Raw genomic sequence first — 18,470 nt, forward strand, 5'->3', positions numbered from 1 at the left:
GGGCTGTTTAAATCAGCTACCTGTTTTTGAGCTAGTTAATGCCATTTGTTTTCAAAACACCTGCCACCAAATACCTCATGTTCCGATAAAATCCGTAGTTATTCTTCAATAATTCGGTCTATTTGTTCGTTGCAAGCAATCATCTATTTACAAAAACATTACATAAATTTACCCAATATTTATTTTAATTAGATAATAAATGTATCGATATTATTCCCATTAATAATAATAATCACCTAAGTTAATACCTGAGGCACCACCCAATGGTAAATGAACTTACACTTAGTAAATTGAACTTAGTCAAAATTAAAAAACTAAACAAAATGATATTAATTACGCAATATCATTGGAATTTACCAAAAATTATTCAAATAAAAAATAACATTTGAATTTCTTAAAATTTATATAAATGTAGACAATGTTGTTTCTACTAAATTTATTTATTTCAATTAACCCAAGATACAAGCATTTACCAAAATGTATGTTTTCAATTTATTATCAAGTCAATCATAATAAATTAAGTTAATCCAATAATATAAGAACTTACCCAATTTAATTTGATTTAGCCGAAATGTATTCAAATTTACCCATTTTATATGAAATTACCCATGGGTTTTTTCTTCAAATCACTAATAATATAGAATTTATCGCAACAAAAGATACATTAATTTGCGCTATTTTGCAAAAACGGTGCACAATTTCTTTCAAAAGAAATAGGATTGATTTACTCTGATGATAAAAATGTTGTCATTGTTCCATGTTATTTAATAGAACCAGTAAATCTTGAAAGATAAAGACTTTATTCTAAAATAATTTAATATTATCTCACCTTGAATGACTCTAAAATTTAATAATCACATAATTTGCAAAATGTTCTTAAATATCAAACTGATGGACTGTTACTTTTAAATTGACAATTGCATACTACATTAAAACTAAAATTATGGAAATGTTTCCTAATGCGATATTCTACTATAATCTTCATAAATACCGCAAAAATAATGTAATTCATAGTATGTCAAATCTGTTATAATATATTTTACATTTTAAAATTCAAAGCCCATTTGATATATTATTATATTGAAAATGGTCTTTAAGCTTGGTCTATTTATCTAATAATGTTCTTTTGGCATGTAAATATTTTACCTAGGACACCATTATTAATATGTTAAATTTGCTATGATCAACTTTAAAGGATTATTTGTATAGTATGTGGTAAATCCAACTATCGGAATAAATTAAACTGATTGTAATAATTGTAACATACAATGCACATTAATCAAGGTGATGGTCAATAAATCCTATTGAATCACAGAGAAGTGAATTGTGAACGTTCAATAACAGACCGTAAAAATAATACCTAATACCAAGGTGAACAAGCTCGGCAACATGATAACACCCCAGTTTTACCACAGGTTCGATTGACTCCATTTTCATCACTTTTACCCACAGGTAAAACGACTAGAAGTTAATTACCTATCCATTAATAGTGTGGCCCCCGGCTAGAATGTGTTTTGCGATTCATATACTCTTCGCTCGGTTAAGTGGAACTTATTCTTGCCTGGTTTGAAATATTTTACTAATTCAAGCATTCAAAGTTTTAAATAACACTAAACATCGCGATAATTCTTATAAGATTTAATCATACGATTATTACATAATACATCCAAACATGCTTTTGTAGAAAATATAATAAACATTTCGTATAAGTGTAAATTTTCTTGTCCTATAATAATCAGACAATTAGTATTTTAAAGCAGATCAAATAAATAAACAGGTACTGTATACGAAAAATGTGTTACAATGCAAAAAATAGTAGCCCGAAACCACAAGAAATTTTTTAAATGTTTGCGTAATATTAGAAACGTTTGCCCCGAAGATAGATACAATATTTTATTTTTTTGCTTAAAAATGTAGATGTTTCATTTCTTAATATTTTATATATTTTTTTAAATTTCGTGACGAAGATTTTGCGGTTTGATAAAATCTCATTACGAGATTAGCGGAGGTAAAATATTATTTAAAGGTTTTATTGCATTATTTTGGATATTTTTTCTTTATAATAAATATCATGAAAAACTAAATTAATTGAAAATTAAAAAATGGAGTCGATACATGTAAGCGATCATACAAATTACCTAGAGAACAATTTAACTATCCGAAACACCTTTATTTTGTAGGATTTATAATAACTTTTAAATCAATCGATTTTATGACTCTCTTTACTGTCTGATAAGCTTAGCATTCTGTGAGGTTGATATGTAAATTTTTGGAAATCATGGTTTACTAACAAATTTTGGGTTTTAGTTTTTAACACTTAATCTAGTTTACAACTAACGAGTGTTGCTTATTTGAATAAAATTGATAACATAACTTTTTTCCAAATTTTGTTTTTAAACAAAAATTCAAAATGAATAATACAGTTATAAGATAATTTTCAACTCGGAAGCTGAAATTAAATATACTTGTAAAATTGTTATTATTTTTTCGGAAAAATTGTCTTACATCCTTCTAGGTATTACACTTTAAAATAAAAAAAAACTCTGATATTCAAATTTAAAAAAATACTTAATTAATGCACTAAGTTACGTTTAAAAGAACCTTTTGTAAACACGAATTCATCCATTTGTTAAACATAAATTCCAGATTAGATGTATGTATGATGGGTAAGACTTGTGAGAAAGATTAATTCTTATGAAACTTTATTCTGCTTTTAATACTTTAAAATACATTTCAAATATTAAAATATAAATAGAAAAATACTACTAAAATCCCTTTTTAAATTTTATAAAATAAATTTCCGATATGTTAATAGGTAGAATAATAATATAAAAATTCCTTCTTCTTCTACATAACACAACTCCGATACGCAAATATAGACAGAAAATACTAAAAAAAAACTCTTTACTCTACGTTCGATTCTTTAAAACACATTTCCGATACACATATATAGATAAAGAAATACCAAAAAAGGTAGAAAAATACTTCACATTAACCATTATGAATTTAATCTTACAACATCCTTCCCGTAGAGTAAAACATATTTGTTCAGAGTCAACTTGTTTCCTCGTTATCTTTATCTCATGTGTTTTAAATAGTGTATGGAATAACTTAAGAATGTATTGAAATGGTGTATGTTAAAACGTCGTAGAACAAAGTGTAAAACATATGTTCAGGGTCGGCTTGATTAATAAAGAGAATAACACTGACGTTTCTGATGTAGTCACGTAGGAAGAAAAATACTGCAACAATCTCTATACTCTACATTCAATACGTTGAAATATATTTCCGAAATGCCAATATAGGTAGAAAAATACTACATAGGCTTACGGTATTTCAAGTAATTTAACATCCACGATTTTCCTATTACAAATATTATTTCTTAAAGAATTTTTGTAAGATTAGTCGAAAATGATATGTCAATTGTAACAAGCTTATAAATTTAGGAATAAACTTATATATTAAAGATAGTGTTGTAAATAGGAAAATTAAAATTAAAAAAATGTTTAATATGTAAATATAGTTATAAAAATAAGACAAAAACCACTTATCTATATTTTAAATACGGTAAAATTAAATTTTTACACACAAATATAGTCAGAAAGATACTATAAAAACTCTTTAATCAACTTTAATACGATAATTTAACTTTCCAATGTGTAAATAAAGGTCGGAAAATGCTCTACGTTCATCACGTTAGAATATATTTCAATGCGCAAATATAGGTGGAACAATAGTACAAAAACACCTAAATTTGGCGTTTAATACGTTAAAATACTTTTCCAATACGCAAATACATAGAAAATATTACAAAAATGTCTTAACTCTACTTTAAATCGGTTAAAATATATTTCAGATATCCAAATACATAGAAAAATACTAGAAAAACATCTAAACTCTACTTTTAATGCAACAAAATACAATTCCGATATTCAAATATTTAAAAATACTTAATTAATGTACTAAGTTACGTTTAAAAGAACCTTTTGTAAACACGCTTTCTAGTTTTCTGCTCTCTTCCAACTATCTTGCAATATTTTCAATCCAATTATATCTGTTTTTATATCCTTAACTGCAAATGTTTTAAACAAAAATAATACAAATACAAATTTGTTATACTAAAAAAATATCCGTACGCGTGAAGACAATATGGAATAAAGTCAAATATTTCATGTTATAAATGCAATAAAACATTAATCGGGTAAAATATGAATCCGTAATGTTTTACACAAAATTAATAAAAATTAAAACATTTTATTCTAAAATATATCCGAGACAATATGAAATCAAGTCAAATATTTCATGTTATGTTAACGTAATTCTGATAAATGCAATAAAAACATTAATCGGGTACAATATGAATCCATAATTAAACCTAGCGGTGAAATTATGTAAAAATGTTATTAAATACAACACGGTTCAAATAAATATTTTATCCAATGGTTGACAAATTGAGGTGGTTTTAGAAAACTTGCTTTTCAAAGCAATAAACAGTAAATAACCATAAATAAATAAATAATAAATAAAATAAGACGTATGTATGTACCATGGCAATTACCTTTTATTTCTTATACTTTTAACTCGAAAAAATAGAAGTGTTATCTGTATGATAGATAATATAATAAATTTTGGGTTTTACTGTAGTGTAGTCTAAGCCTTTAAAAAGTTTAATCCTGAGTTCTACAGTACCACATTTCCGAAAAGAACACTAATATGATATCGGTTCTTTATTGTTAAGTTGTGTAATTTAAGAATTGAAATTATAAACACGAAAGAGTAATTTTATATTAATATTGAAAACATGTGTGAAATATTAATTGAATACGTTTTGCTAGAAGAGGAAGAACTTTTGAGCCACCTGTCAGAGGTGTACTACGAAGAAACCAACCTACTCTTCAATCAACTAAAGTCTCCAGATTCTTTATAAGATTTAATTTACTTTTTATCAATTTTAATTTAATATTTTTATCTCTACCAGTATTTTTTTAATTTTATTTGACGAAATTCAATCTGCAAACATGAAAACTGAATATTTAAATTTTAAAACAGACAGATCAAATCAGAAGCGCATTGTGAATTAAACAGAATTAATAATGACACGTTAATTAAGGTTTAAAATTAAAAAAATAGATTTAAATATCCTCTTTTTTAAGGAACATGCTTCTGCAATTAATATTTCTATTTTGAATTCCACAGTTAATGTAAAATTAAGAAAACAATTAAATTTAAAAACATTTTTATATTCAAAACCAAATCCATTCCATTATTAGCAATGATGCTGTTGTTCAAATGTGTAGGGAAATTCAGCATAAAAACCGCCCTTTTAACAACGTAAACACATTACAACATCATAATATCAAATAATTTGTTAGTTAATATTTATCATTATATTTATTTAATTATACTAATTAACAATTACAAGTTTTAGCCCGAATTTCAAACCTGATACCTAATTTCGTAGTAAAGAAATATCTTCTACGAATTAAGGTAAATATAACTATTATTAATTGTATCCTTATAATATTTATAATTTTTTTAATGTTCTATTTTTACAACCTTTAATTTTTTTCATATTACTAATTATCTCTTAATTAAATAGGCTAGTTTGTACATATTTTGAGATTGTCTTATTTTTAAAATGCTTATTAATTTTATAATTTAATTTGCAATTGTTTAAAAAATAATTTTATTGGTGTAAATTTTTTTATCTTATTTATTGCAATATCCGGGTAGCCAATACATTTAGTGTTTGGCGAAAGAAGTATTATTATTATTATTACTATTATTATTAATAGTTGTTAAGTAATATAAACAATTATCTTCAAAAAGTAAATTGTCAATAAGCTTTGTTTCTAAAACCATTCATTTTTATTTACAATTTTTTTCAAATTAGAGGATTTATTAATTGATATTTTATTAATATCTAGCGGTTGTTTGTAAAAACCAGTTTTTTCTTCTCACTGGCTCTGTTGAATGTTTCCTTGTGAAACGTGATCTGCGTTTATAATTTTATCGTTTGTTAGAAAATTGTTGAAAAATCCAAACTAGTTTTACAAGGTTGTAATGCGTTGATAAATTCTACGCATGACGATAATTAGGGTGTGGTTATAAAATCAGTTTTAGAATGTTGAACCAGTTATAGCTCGCAATCCGGCCGAATTTCATATACCGTGTCTTGTACGATGGCTTTGCGTGTTTCTGGTAACGCTGTTCAGCAGAAAAATAAACTTATAAATCAAAGTAAGTAATGTTTAATTTTGAAAATAATTAAAATTAATAAACTTAATTTTGTTTTAATTTAGCCACCGTTAAACACCCGTTCGTTTACTGTGTATAGTCAGAGAAAATTCTATTTACAATGTTGCTATTTTTAATTTAATTATTATTATTTTTTATTTATTTTCAATAAATGGTTTTTGGAATTTTTATTGATTATGTAACTTAAAAATGATTTTCCAACTTTAGAATATATTATTTTACTATTAAAAATTAACCAGCCATCCATTTGTGTAAAATTATAGTCTTTTGAGTTGCAAAAGTTAGTGCTCGGCAGTAGATTAATCCATGAATAAAATAAGCTCGGCTATATTTCAATATTTATTTAAATAACTAATAGTTTAATAAAAATTGCAAAATGTTTAAATAATTGAAAGTGAATAAGCCTATTATTTAAATAAAAACAAACAATTACTTAAATAAATACCGCTTTTATTCATTGTAATTTGTTGTGTTTTTAAAATATGTATTGATTGTTTATTATGTCGTTATTGTATTATTTATTTATCTCCAAAAGTAAATAAAGTTTCATTTCAACAGGGGTAAAACATAAGTTATTGGGCGGATATTGACCAATCAGACCTATTTGTTGTGTTTTAAAATATGTATTTTATTTCGACAGGGGTAAGCTAAATTATATTTTATTTCGACCGGGGTTATACATAAGGGGCTATATCTCGGGCGGATATTGACCAGCCCCATTGTAATTTGTTTTAAAATGTGTATACATAGTTTGCACCGAAGGGAGGGGCCTATGGTCTCCAAGGAAACTGGGAGGGCGATCAAAAATTCAAACCATTTCGCGCGTAGCTACTAAATAGGTAGCCATTTTGTTGGTAATCTCGTCAAAGCGACAAAACTAATTAGATTTATGCTTTCAAATTTTAAATGGGTCCTAAACAAAGTCAGATAAGATTCTAAGGCTGGGTTATTTAAATAAAATATCAAATTACGAGAGAAATATCTACGAAAAGAAGTTGACAAAGCTTATCAAAGTTAGGCCTTTGCGGTCATCCTTTTTACAATTACCTTCGCTATCGAATAAACAATTTTCGCTCCCCTTGGTAATTGAACTACTCGAACAATTTTTAACCAGGCAGAAACTAATTTCTTAATCATTTGAAAATAATTAAAATACGCAAACAGACGATTGAAACTGTTAACCCTCCCGTTTTACTAAGAAATCTACACCGGCAAAATGGCGGCATAGTTCATTCTAGCTCAAATTAAATATTTATTCTTGGTTCTTATATCTATACTTGGAACTGCGTCATTGATGACGTAGGGATGCAAACTATGTATTGATTGTATATTTATTTATTTCCAAAAAGTAAATAAAGTTTAATTTTCAACAGGGGTAAGTAGGATATCACGTGATTGGCTGTGGCCAAAAGTTGCCAAGGGTATAAAGCGAAGGTTTCCCCATCTCGCAAATAACTAATTAGCATTTTAAACGGCCAAAAAACGAAAAAACGAAAAAAACGATATCAAAAGTAATTTAACATAAGTATTTGGTGGGGTCACACATTACCGCCGATATCTCGGTTCGACCTTGTCCGATCGTGACCAAACTTGTTGATTTGATAGACCGAGGCTTAGTGGTTGTGTACAGGTGTCAGGCGTCGAGGTCAAAGATTATCTTCAAGGTGAAATTTGAAAACAAAAATATGTTTTTCGATTTTTCCAAGGACAAAAATTTTTGGAAAATATTTTGGGGGGGTGGGGGGTTGTTTTGGTGGCCATCTTGGCGGCCATCTTGGAAATAAAAGTGCTAAGTTTTAGTTTACTACTACTCCCGTAGTAACGAAAAGCTCGGATGAAAGTGAATACCGAGGGTTAACTTTCCGCTGAGTCGGATCAAATTTAGACATTTTAGTGGGCCCAGGAACGTTATCTACACAGCTTCGTTTAGACATGATGCTCGAGAAACGGTTTGTAGTGTACTGCCGATGGATGACGGGGGTGAATGTCTTATATATAGCGATAATAATTTGGTGACGTAATCAGGATGATGTAATGGGTTGACTCAATGACTCACGCGATTAGTAAAATTTTGCGGTGTTATGTGTATAGCGACGGCCATATTGGTAAACCAAAGAGATAGAAATTCTACAAGTCCCATTAAAAGTAAAATCAACGCGATTAGTAATGCGTTTTTAGGATTGTTCGCGATAAGCCGACTAACGGGAGAGGCGGGGATAGAACCTTCCATACCGGAAGTTATCGTTAAACTAAATTTATCAATAAACCAAAAAAGGGATTTAAACGTTATAAATTTTATAAAAAACCAAATGACATACAAAGTATTAAAATAAACAAATAACTAAAATAAACAAATGACTAAAATATACAAAAAGAAATATTGACAAATAACTAATGTATAGAAAGGAATTATTTACAAATGAAAAATACAAACGAGAAATGAAAAAAATATATACAATAATTAAGAGGATCTATTCCACAGAGTTTATGGGGCTACATAAAATTCTACGCGCAACAACATTCATTTATAACCATTTTTCGACAAAACGTTTGTCCCCAAAAAATATCTAACAGTTTGAAACGCCTTTTTTTAAAAAGTTTTTGAGCATATAACTCTTTTACCATGACCATCCTTCGACGCTTAAAAACAGCTGTGAAAACAATCGCTTTTTATAAACATTTCGGTGCGCAAAAAAAAGCTTTAACAATACCCGATTTGACGCGTCAAGTTAAATTCAGGAGTCGCGCGTGGATCAAACTTAATTTGCATCGTAAAAAAGGTTAGGGTTGACACAAAAAAAGAGCCCCTAAACAATTTTCCCTTCAAAGAAAAAGACCGTAGGGGCCTACATTGTTCTTTTAAGACTCGAGCGGCGTGGCCCCCAAAGGATTCCACACTAAGGGTTTGGTGTCTAATAAAATAGCGGCTCGTAAAAAAATTGGGGCCGCTCGGAGAACAAGAAGGGCACAGTCAAAAGTTTTTTTTCGTATATTCACCCAGCTTTGTCAAAATAGTCAAAAGAGTTTTCTGCGGCTCTTTTGAAAAACAACATGTGTCAGCGATAAAAGGATGAACCGCCACCAAATTTATGGGTCTATCATTAAAGTAGCCCTTGATCCATCCTTAAATTTATGGGTTTAAAAAACATTGGGGCTCATCTTTTAGAAAACAATCGAGTTTTATATAATAGAGTTTCGAATTAACGACGTGATATTATTTTTATACAGCCTCAAAAGATACGTATAAATAGAGCCCGATCGGTCAAAGAAACTTCACTAATCAGCGGAATTCTCTAGTTGGAAGTCGTTTTCTTAGCACCTAGAAAAAATGGATAGCGAAAGCTTATGTTGGTTTCTAGACGATTTGGAGGTAAATAGACCCTGGTCCGTGCCCCAACTACTGCAATTTTATTACGGAATATGTTTATTTTTAAATTTAGAGCCGGGGTTTGCACCAAATAAGTTACCCGCAATCTTTAGCCGTCTGAGTTTTAAATTAATTTTGACGGTTATTGAAATTTTTGAAACTGTTCAATCTATCCCCCACGTTCCAGAAGCGTGCCAAACGGTAGCGGAACTCCGATTATTTAATCAAGAATTACCGCCTCGGTTAGGCGAAATTATTGAAGCTAGATATAATAAGCGGGAAAAAGAATTACTCGAACTCGAGTGGGATGCTATGTTGGGTGCCGAATATGACGAACCTGTGTTGGACTACCTGAAGAGTAAGTTTTTTTATCGTACCGCGTATGAAAAATATATAAGAAATTAAAAAATATATATTTATTTTTTATAGACGCCCCTGAAATTGTCCCGGTGGATGATGCTGAACCCCGTGAATCCGCCGAAATGGTGGACGAATATTTCAACGAACTACTTAACCAAAGCGGTTACGGGGAGGCGGAGGGAGATTTCCCAATTGTAGGGTATATTGATTTTGAGGACCCTAATTGCGTAATTTTGGGTCAGAATGAAAAACAGTTCCCGAACTTCAATATGACGGGAATTGAATTGGAAGCTGAAATATCTAATAATATAGCGGAAGGGCTTGCCAGGGTCACTGAAAGGGTATTACGCGACGTAAACCCCGCTGACATGGTACAACTAGTAATCCGTAGTTCGGCGCTGGGTGCGGCGCATCCCGATATAACCATTTCATTTAGGAGACGTGACCAAATTGATATCGAGGCCCTTCTCGACGAGATTTCAGAATCTATATATTCAGATGAGGAAGAAGCGTTTTTCCTGGCACCCGTTAATTTAATTTTTTCCATTGTCCGTCTCCCCCAAGGCGGTGGCTGGGCGAAACGGAAACGACTAGAGACCTTTGCCCTGTTTTCTAGAAATAGACGAGCAATTGTCCGTATTGCGAACAGCGACTCAATCTGTCTCGCTAGGGCTCTTTGCGTCGGTGTGGCGCTGTGTAAATATCAGAATGAGCCCGAAAACAAAAGACTAAAAACGGTCTATGAAACTTTGTCGCATTCCAAAGAAAACAATGTGGCTCAGCGAGCCGAGGCGCTCCTCCTATGCTCCAAATCGGGTGTCCGACCGAATAAAGAATGCGCGTCGCCCGAATCGATTAGAAAATTTAGAACGTATCTGAAAGAATACGATATTTTAATCTATCAAATTAAAAACAGCTGGCCGACCTTGGTGTACGATTCTAGAGTACGGGGAGGTATGGACAGAAAACGTATTGTACTTTTAAACGAGGGGGCGCATTTCAATCTAGTTAAAAAGCTGGCTCCCTTATTCGGGAAAGAAAAGTTTTGTTCAAAGTGTCTAGAGGGGTACAGACAAGATAGCACCCACGCGTGTTCAGACTATTGTTTCGCGTGTTGCAGGGCCATAAAATGTACCGGAGATATAATAAAATGTCCCGACTGTTTACGTAAGTTTACGGGTGTCGATTTCTACGCTCATCATAAAATAAAATTAACCGGCGATAAATTATCATTATGTCAAAATTTATTTCATTGCACGGAATGTTCGATTCTAATCGATTTGACTAAACGCGACGGCCAGCTGCATTCTTGTACCGAACAGTATTGTACCGTTTGTCGTAAGTTTTCCCCCTCGGGACATCAATGTTACATCCAAGTAATAAAAGACCCGCGACGCCCGTTACCCCGTTTCGATTCCAACGGTCAGCCCACTCAAATGTGGATATTTTACGATTTTGAAACGGTCCAAACCAAACGGCACCCCGATAAGAAAAACTGTTATATTCATCAACCCATTTTATGCGTGTCGGAAACTTATTGTGGATCGTGCGTTGATACCCCCGACGTAGCATGTAAATTTTGCGGCGTTCGCCAAAGACAATTTCTGGGTTCTGATTCCGCGCGAAAATTTTTCGAATATTTAAGAACACTAGCTCGGATAAGAAGAGTGACCGCGCTGGGGCATAATGCCAGTAATTATGATACGCAACTCCTATTACAAGTTATAATGGAGAGTGCCGACTCGTTTGAGCCCGATCCGATAATAAATGGAACTCGCATCTTGCAACTGAAACTACACAATTTAACTCTATCGGATTCGTATAATTATATACCTATTCCTCTGTCGAAATTCGCGGATACGTTCGAGCTGGGTCGCGAATATACGAAAGATTTTTTCCCCCATTTTCTATTCAACGTAGTTGATAATAATTTTGACATTTACAAACCCGAACAAACAAACTACGTCTCGGAGAACTCGCTGCCCCCCTTGGAAGCTTACGGTGCCCAATATTTCACGGCGAAAGACCGCGAAAGTTTTAACAAATGGTACGCTCTCGAAACCGAAAAGAGTTCGGGGTTTAATTACCTCGAAACGTTAAAACTCTATTGTTCTAGAGATACCCACATATTAGCTAAAGGTTGTTTAAAGTTTATGAAACTATTTCAAGACTTGTGCGAAGTTAATCCGTTTAGCGTTGGTGTGACTATCGCGTCAGTGTGTAGTTACGTACTAAGGAAAAAATTTTTGGAGCCAGAAACGATTGGCATAATACCGGCTAATTTGTATCGGTTATCCGAGCCTCAATCCACCGAGGCTTTAGAATGGCTGGCTTGGGAAGCGCATGTCCGGAATGTTACCATCGTGTCAACGCTGAATGGGCGAGAACCGCGTGCTGGAAAAATTAAAATTGATGGTCTAATCGGTGAGAAAAACGCTCTACAATATCAGGGCTGTTGGTAAGTATTATTTTAAAAAGTTCGAAGAGACAAAATATAAACAGGTTTTTTTCATTAAAGGTTTCACGGTTGTAGGACTTGCTTCGGGGACTCTGTAAATAGGAACCAGCCATTATACGCTAACGCGAGCGATACCCTTAATACACGATTTTCCAACACGATGCGGACAACCAATAAACTTAAAGAAATGGGTTATACCGTCATTCAACAATGGGGGTGCGATTGGATTTTGGAAAAACAACAAAATCCAGCCATAAATGAATTTTTAAAAAATTCTAATTTTTCGGAAACTTTAACTGAACGTTTAGACCCGCGAGCCGCTTTTTTCGGGGGCAGAGTATCAGCCCTACGAACGTACTGTAACGTTGAAGGGACCGACGATAAAATATTCTACGTGGACATTTGCAGCCTGTACCCTTTTATAAACAAACGGTATTATATCGAAAAATATATATAACGAAAACAAATATTTAAGTGTTTTTCCCTTTTATAGTGGCAAAGTCCCCGTTGGTCATCCGACAATTCTGCTCGGTAGCGATATTCCAGCCATTGACGATTTTGAGGGATTATTGTTATGTAACGTGCTCCCGCCAACCAATTTATTCCATCCTATTCTTCCGTATCGGTCCGTTAACAAAAAGTTAACGTTTACCCTATGCCGGACGTGTGCCGATTTACGGTACCAGGGTGACTGCGACCATTCTGACGACGAAAGAATGCTTAAAGGCGTTTGGGTAATCGACGAATTAAGATGGGCGGTAAATCGCGGATACAAAATTACAAAAAAAATCGAGGCGTGGTCATACACGGTGACGCAATACGATCCTGCAACGGACAGTGGAGGGATTTTTCGAGATTACGTTGACTGTTTCCTAAAAACCAAGGTGGAGGCGAGCGGCTGGCCGTCAGATTGTCAGACCCCCGAAGCCCGGGCTGAATACATTGCGGCTTTCGAACGTCATGAAGGGGTCAAATTGGACCCTACCAAAGTCTCCAAAAACGAAGGTCTTCGAGCCATCTCGAAATTAATGCTGAATTCCATGTGGGGGTCTGTATGGATTTTATTACCCCCCCCCCCATTGGGGTTATAAATCATATTGGGTAGCGTGATAGATATTAAAACTTTTTTTTCCAGAAAACTCGGTCAGCGATCCATTGTGACCAAAACTGAAATCGTTCGCGAACCCAAAGTGTTCTTTGAACTGCTATCAAATCCTGAAATCAACGTAAAATCGGTTTTGACAGTCAACGATACGACTCTTCTAGTGAAATCAGCCCCCATCAAGGAAGCGGAAATCCCTCTAAAACATACAAATTGCGTAATTGCCGCTTATACAACCTGTCAAGCGAGATTAGTTTTATTAAAATATCTTGAAATAGTCGGAGAGAACGCGTTATATTTGGACACTGACGCCCTCCAGTACGTCTCGAAACAACCCCTTATAACTACGGGCCATTATTTGGGCGATATGGTCAGCGAGTTATCCGGTTATGGAAAGAATTCGTTTATTTACGAAACCGCGTATGGCGGGCCAAAAAATTACTCGTTTTGGGTGAAGAATCCGGATACTGGCGAAAAATTTAACGTTACGAAAGTGAAAGGATTTCGAATTAATGTCGGTAATCAGCATATCATTAACGGCGAAAATTTAAAAACTATGCTAGGAGTGACTGACGAAGAAACTGAAATACCGGCGGCGTTTGCCGTGCCTCTGCCCAAACAAATACGTCGACTTCCGGATCATACGCTCGTTAGCGTCGACTTGGAAAAAGCGTATCGGCCCGTAATGGATAAAGTTCGGGTTTTATCGAATTACCGAACAGTTCCATTCGGATATAAAATACGCGCTTAAAAAAAACCTTCGCTCTTATGCGGGCGAACCGCGGGTCGAGAGGCGCCGGTCTCCGCGAGTCGCCGTCTCCGCGTACGAGAGAGAGAGAGAGAGAGAGAGAGGCGCGCGCGCGTTCTCTCTCTCGATCCGCTATCCGCGCGCGTCGGTGGTCACGAGAGGGGTGTGTCTCTAGCGCGCCGGCCGCTTTCCACGTGGCAAGGGGGTGTGTCACGGGAAAACGTGTTTTGTTATTGTCAAAAATAAAAAATATTATATATAAAAACAAAATGTCCATTTTATTTCATTCTGGTTTCAGCTACGCGGTGATAATGTACCCTTTTTATCACAGTTGTAACATCATACTTTGCGGGCCTAGCCAAAGTGGTAAGACATATTTCGTAGAAAAACTGATTAAACATTTAAAACAAATGTTTGAACCTTAAATTGAAGAAATCCACTGGTTTTACGGCGAGGATCAGCCAGGATACGATAAACTTAAAAAATATAACGTTATATTTCATAAGGGTTTACCCGATCCTGACTTATTTGACGGCTCGAAACGGATACTGGCGGTTTTAGACGATTTAATGGGGGCGGGTCAAAAAGGAGAAGTTGCCCAATTGTTCACCAAAGTCTCGCATCATCGTAATGTTAGCTTTATCTACATAAGTCAAAATTTATTTCATCAGGGTCGCGGGTGTCGCGAAATTTCCCTCAATGCGCACTACATACTTTTAACGAAAAATGTACGGGACAAAACACAGATTAATTGCTTGGCGCGCCAAATGGCCCCTGATAATTCCAACTTTGTTATCGAAGCGATTTCTGACGCGACTAGAGACCCAAACTCTTACGTATTGATCGACCTTCAGAAAGATTGCCCCGATTCACATCGGATCAGAACTAATATTTTCCCCGGCGAGCAAGTCTCGGTATACATTCCGAAATAATACTTTTCCGAGGGTGGTTAGTTACCACACACCCGCCGCGAGTCGAATTCATTCGATGTACAATGTCTCGACGAGTCAGGTCGCAAAAATTTCTGCTCGAATCGATCGGCAAATTAAAGGGCGTTAAGAGACGTAATATTTTAATTAACGCCAATAAAGAGTTGATCGAAGCGATATCTGATTGCGTGTATAATACTCTTATCGGGAATATACGTCTAACCACGAGGCAAAAACTACGATTAAAAATACACCGTAACACGTTACGCAAAATTGCCCAGAAAAAATTGGGCTGGCAAACTAAAAAACGAATATTATTAAATCAAAAAGGTGCCGGATTTTTCTCGTTTCTTCTGCCTATTGTGTCGTCGCTCGTGGGAGTCCTAACAGGTTGAACATAAAAAATGTTAAGGTACTCGAAAAAAATGACTTTAGCGCCGATTACGCCACCCCATCAACAACTCAAACCGGATATTGACACGGAAATGGCGGATATTTTAAAAAGCGAAGCGCTCGATGACCGGACCAAGTGGAAGATATACGAAGAGATGCTATTAAAAAAGCACGCTCGAAATAAACCGATTGAAAATAACGATACGCCCAGTTACGAAACATTGGTCAATCTGTTCCCGCTAGGATACAGAGCGAGCGCCCGAGCTATATTTAATCATTTGATTTCGGACAGCGGTCGACTGCGGTGGGACAGCCAGGGGCAGATTTTATTAGACGGTGAAATACAAACGGATTCTGATATTGTTGATTTAGTATATTATCTAATAAGCCCCCACGCGCCGAGACCCCAGAGTTGGTCAAAATATAATAACCTGGTGGGTAAACTACGGAAAATCACCCCTCAAGCCCTCCCCACCACCACACCATTACCGTCTACTTCGTTCGTAACAGCTTCCGCCCCCCCGGGCCCCCATCTTTCGCTCGCCTCCTCCAAACGAAAGAAAACTTTGTCGTCAGCGGTCGGGCCTAATTCTTTCGCGACACCTCGACAGTCACCGAAACTTTGGTCGCCTACTATTAAGAACCGTTTACGTAAAAAGAAAACGCCGAGTGCCAAAATTTTGAAATGGGAGAGTTACCGATAAACGTAACGACTAGACTCGAAAAAATATATTTCGATTCTCGTAATCCAGCTAGCTACGGGGGTGTTGAAAAATTATACGATTCTGTCAAAGAGCTCGGAATATCTAGGGAGAATGTTGAAACGTTTTTGCAAACTCACGACGCCTATACGTTACATAGACCAGTTATTCGAAAATTCCAACGACGAAAGATTCGTGTAGGAAACAGACTAGACCTCTATCAGACTGATTTGGCAGATATGCGCTCTTTAGCGAGCGACAATTCCGGATACACATTTATTCTTACTTGTATAGATTGCTTTTCGAGAGTGGCATTTGCCGTCCCCCTAAAACGTAAGACCGGCGCGGAGGTTGCCCGCGCCCTGAAAATAATTTTTAAAGAGCGGGGCAAGCCCCGCGCTATACAGTTCGACCGTGGGTTGGAGTACGTTAATTCGACTGTTTTAAAACTCCTAAAAGAGGAGGGCGTTAGACATTACCATTCCGAAAATAGCGACGTTAAAGCCGCGATGGTAGAGCGTTTTAATAGGACCCTGAAACAGCGCATGTATCGTTTTTTTACTCATAAAAACACGCGACGCTATCTCGACGAGCTGCCCAATTTAATTCATTCGTATAACGCCAGTTATCATACGGCAATTAAAATGGCTCCCTTCGATGTAAACGATAAAAATATTCTTCAAGTTTATCGAAATATTTACAAACCAGGGCAGTCCCAGCCAGCCGCCCTCAAGCCCCGAAAATGCCGTATCAAAGTCGGCGATTACGTAAGGATTACCCGAACTGCCAGACCGTTTTTAAAAGGATACAGCGATCAAAATTGGAGCGCCGAAATATTTAAAGTTGTTTTCAAGAATACTAAAAGACCTCTTCAATTTAAGCTCGTTGATTTGGCTGACGAACCCATCACGGGATATTTTTATTTCAAAGAAATTCAACGAGTTATAAAACCGGAAGAATATACAATTGACAAAGTATTAAAGAAGCGACGCTCAAAGGGTAAAGTCGAATATTTCGTTTCTTGGTTAGGGTATCCGGCTACATTCAATTCTTGGGTTTCTGCTAAAGATGTCCGAAGCCTTTTACCTAACGATGCCCAGTAATTCAAATCTCGAGATATTTCCGAATAATACGGTAGCCTGTTTCACGATAAAATTACCCGAACCTATCGAATTAAAGGGGGGGTGGGAAGTTGCGTTGGTGGAAATATTGTATCCCTTTTCGTTTTACAACGTGTTGCCCTATGACAATTACGTCTATTTCCGCGTTAATCCCGCCCAACATGGGGGACAGGCTGACCCTAAAATGGTCGGGACGATGCGAGAAATCCCTCCGGGGCATTACTTGAGTATAGACCATTTACTTAAAGTAGTAAACGACACCGCGCTATGCACCGCCGCTAATGTGTGTCTTACCCACGATCCGCTGAACGGACACGTGGCGCTGGTTGGAAAAAATATTACCCCCTATGGTGTATTTATGAGTGACGGACTGAGCAACACGCTAGGATTTGAAAGAACTAAAACTATCGCGGGCAGAAGCGAGAACCCGGCTCGCTTAAATTTCCACATTCCGCCCCAAATCTTCGTTTATTCCGATATCGTCGCTGATCAAGTGGTGGGCTCGTCGCTCGTCAAATTGTTAAGAATAATAGCGGTTGACGAATCAGCCCGATTTGGTACTCATATCGAGAAAACATACATTTCGCCGCATTATGTGCCCATTGAGAAGAAATACTTTGATACTATCCAAATAGATCTACGCGATGTTTATGGGAAACCAGCTCCTTTTGAGTTTGGCAATCTAACAGTAAAACTTCATTTGCGTCCAAGATGCCCTTAAGACACGTTCTTGAAAAAAGACGCTGCGTAGCGTGCCCGTACGCTCAATATTATGCCACTCAGGCGGGTGGCGCTATTCCCGACGTATACGTGGGATCGCCTTATCAGCGGGGGCACGGGCAATTCGGAAGCGGGTTTGGGAGTTTCTTCTCCGGCTTGTACAAGCTAGCGAAACCGTTTCTTTTACGGGGGGCGAAATTTTTGGGGGGCCAAGCCCTCTCCACGGGAAAACAAGTTTTGGCTGATGTCTCGACGGGGTCATCCATACGTGAAGCTACCAAACGGAGGCTTACAGAAAAGTACGATGATCTCA

At 35.6% G+C, this 18,470-nt stretch overlaps 1 protein-coding gene across 1 annotated transcript; it reads left to right on the forward strand.

The window, feature by feature from the left end:
- Nucleotides 1-13,159: 13,159 nt before the first annotated feature.
- On the forward strand, nucleotides 13,160-15,044 carry LOC149954585 (uncharacterized). The gene is made up of 4 exons (XM_090169971.1): nucleotides 13,160-13,491; nucleotides 13,579-14,038; nucleotides 14,800-14,920; nucleotides 14,965-15,044. Exons 1-4 carry the CDS (start codon nucleotides 13,160-13,162, stop codon nucleotides 15,042-15,044), a joined length of 993 nt encoding a protein of 330 aa, XP_090026097.1.
- The last annotated feature ends 3,426 nt before the right edge of the window (nucleotides 15,045-18,470 follow it).

Source organism: Leiobunum rupestre, chromosome 3 (genome assembly GCF_980474605.1).
Source record: "Leiobunum rupestre chromosome 3, qqLeiRupe1.1.hap1, whole genome shotgun sequence".
In the NCBI taxonomy this organism is placed as follows: Eukaryota; Metazoa; Arthropoda; class Arachnida; order Opiliones; family Sclerosomatidae; genus Leiobunum; species Leiobunum rupestre.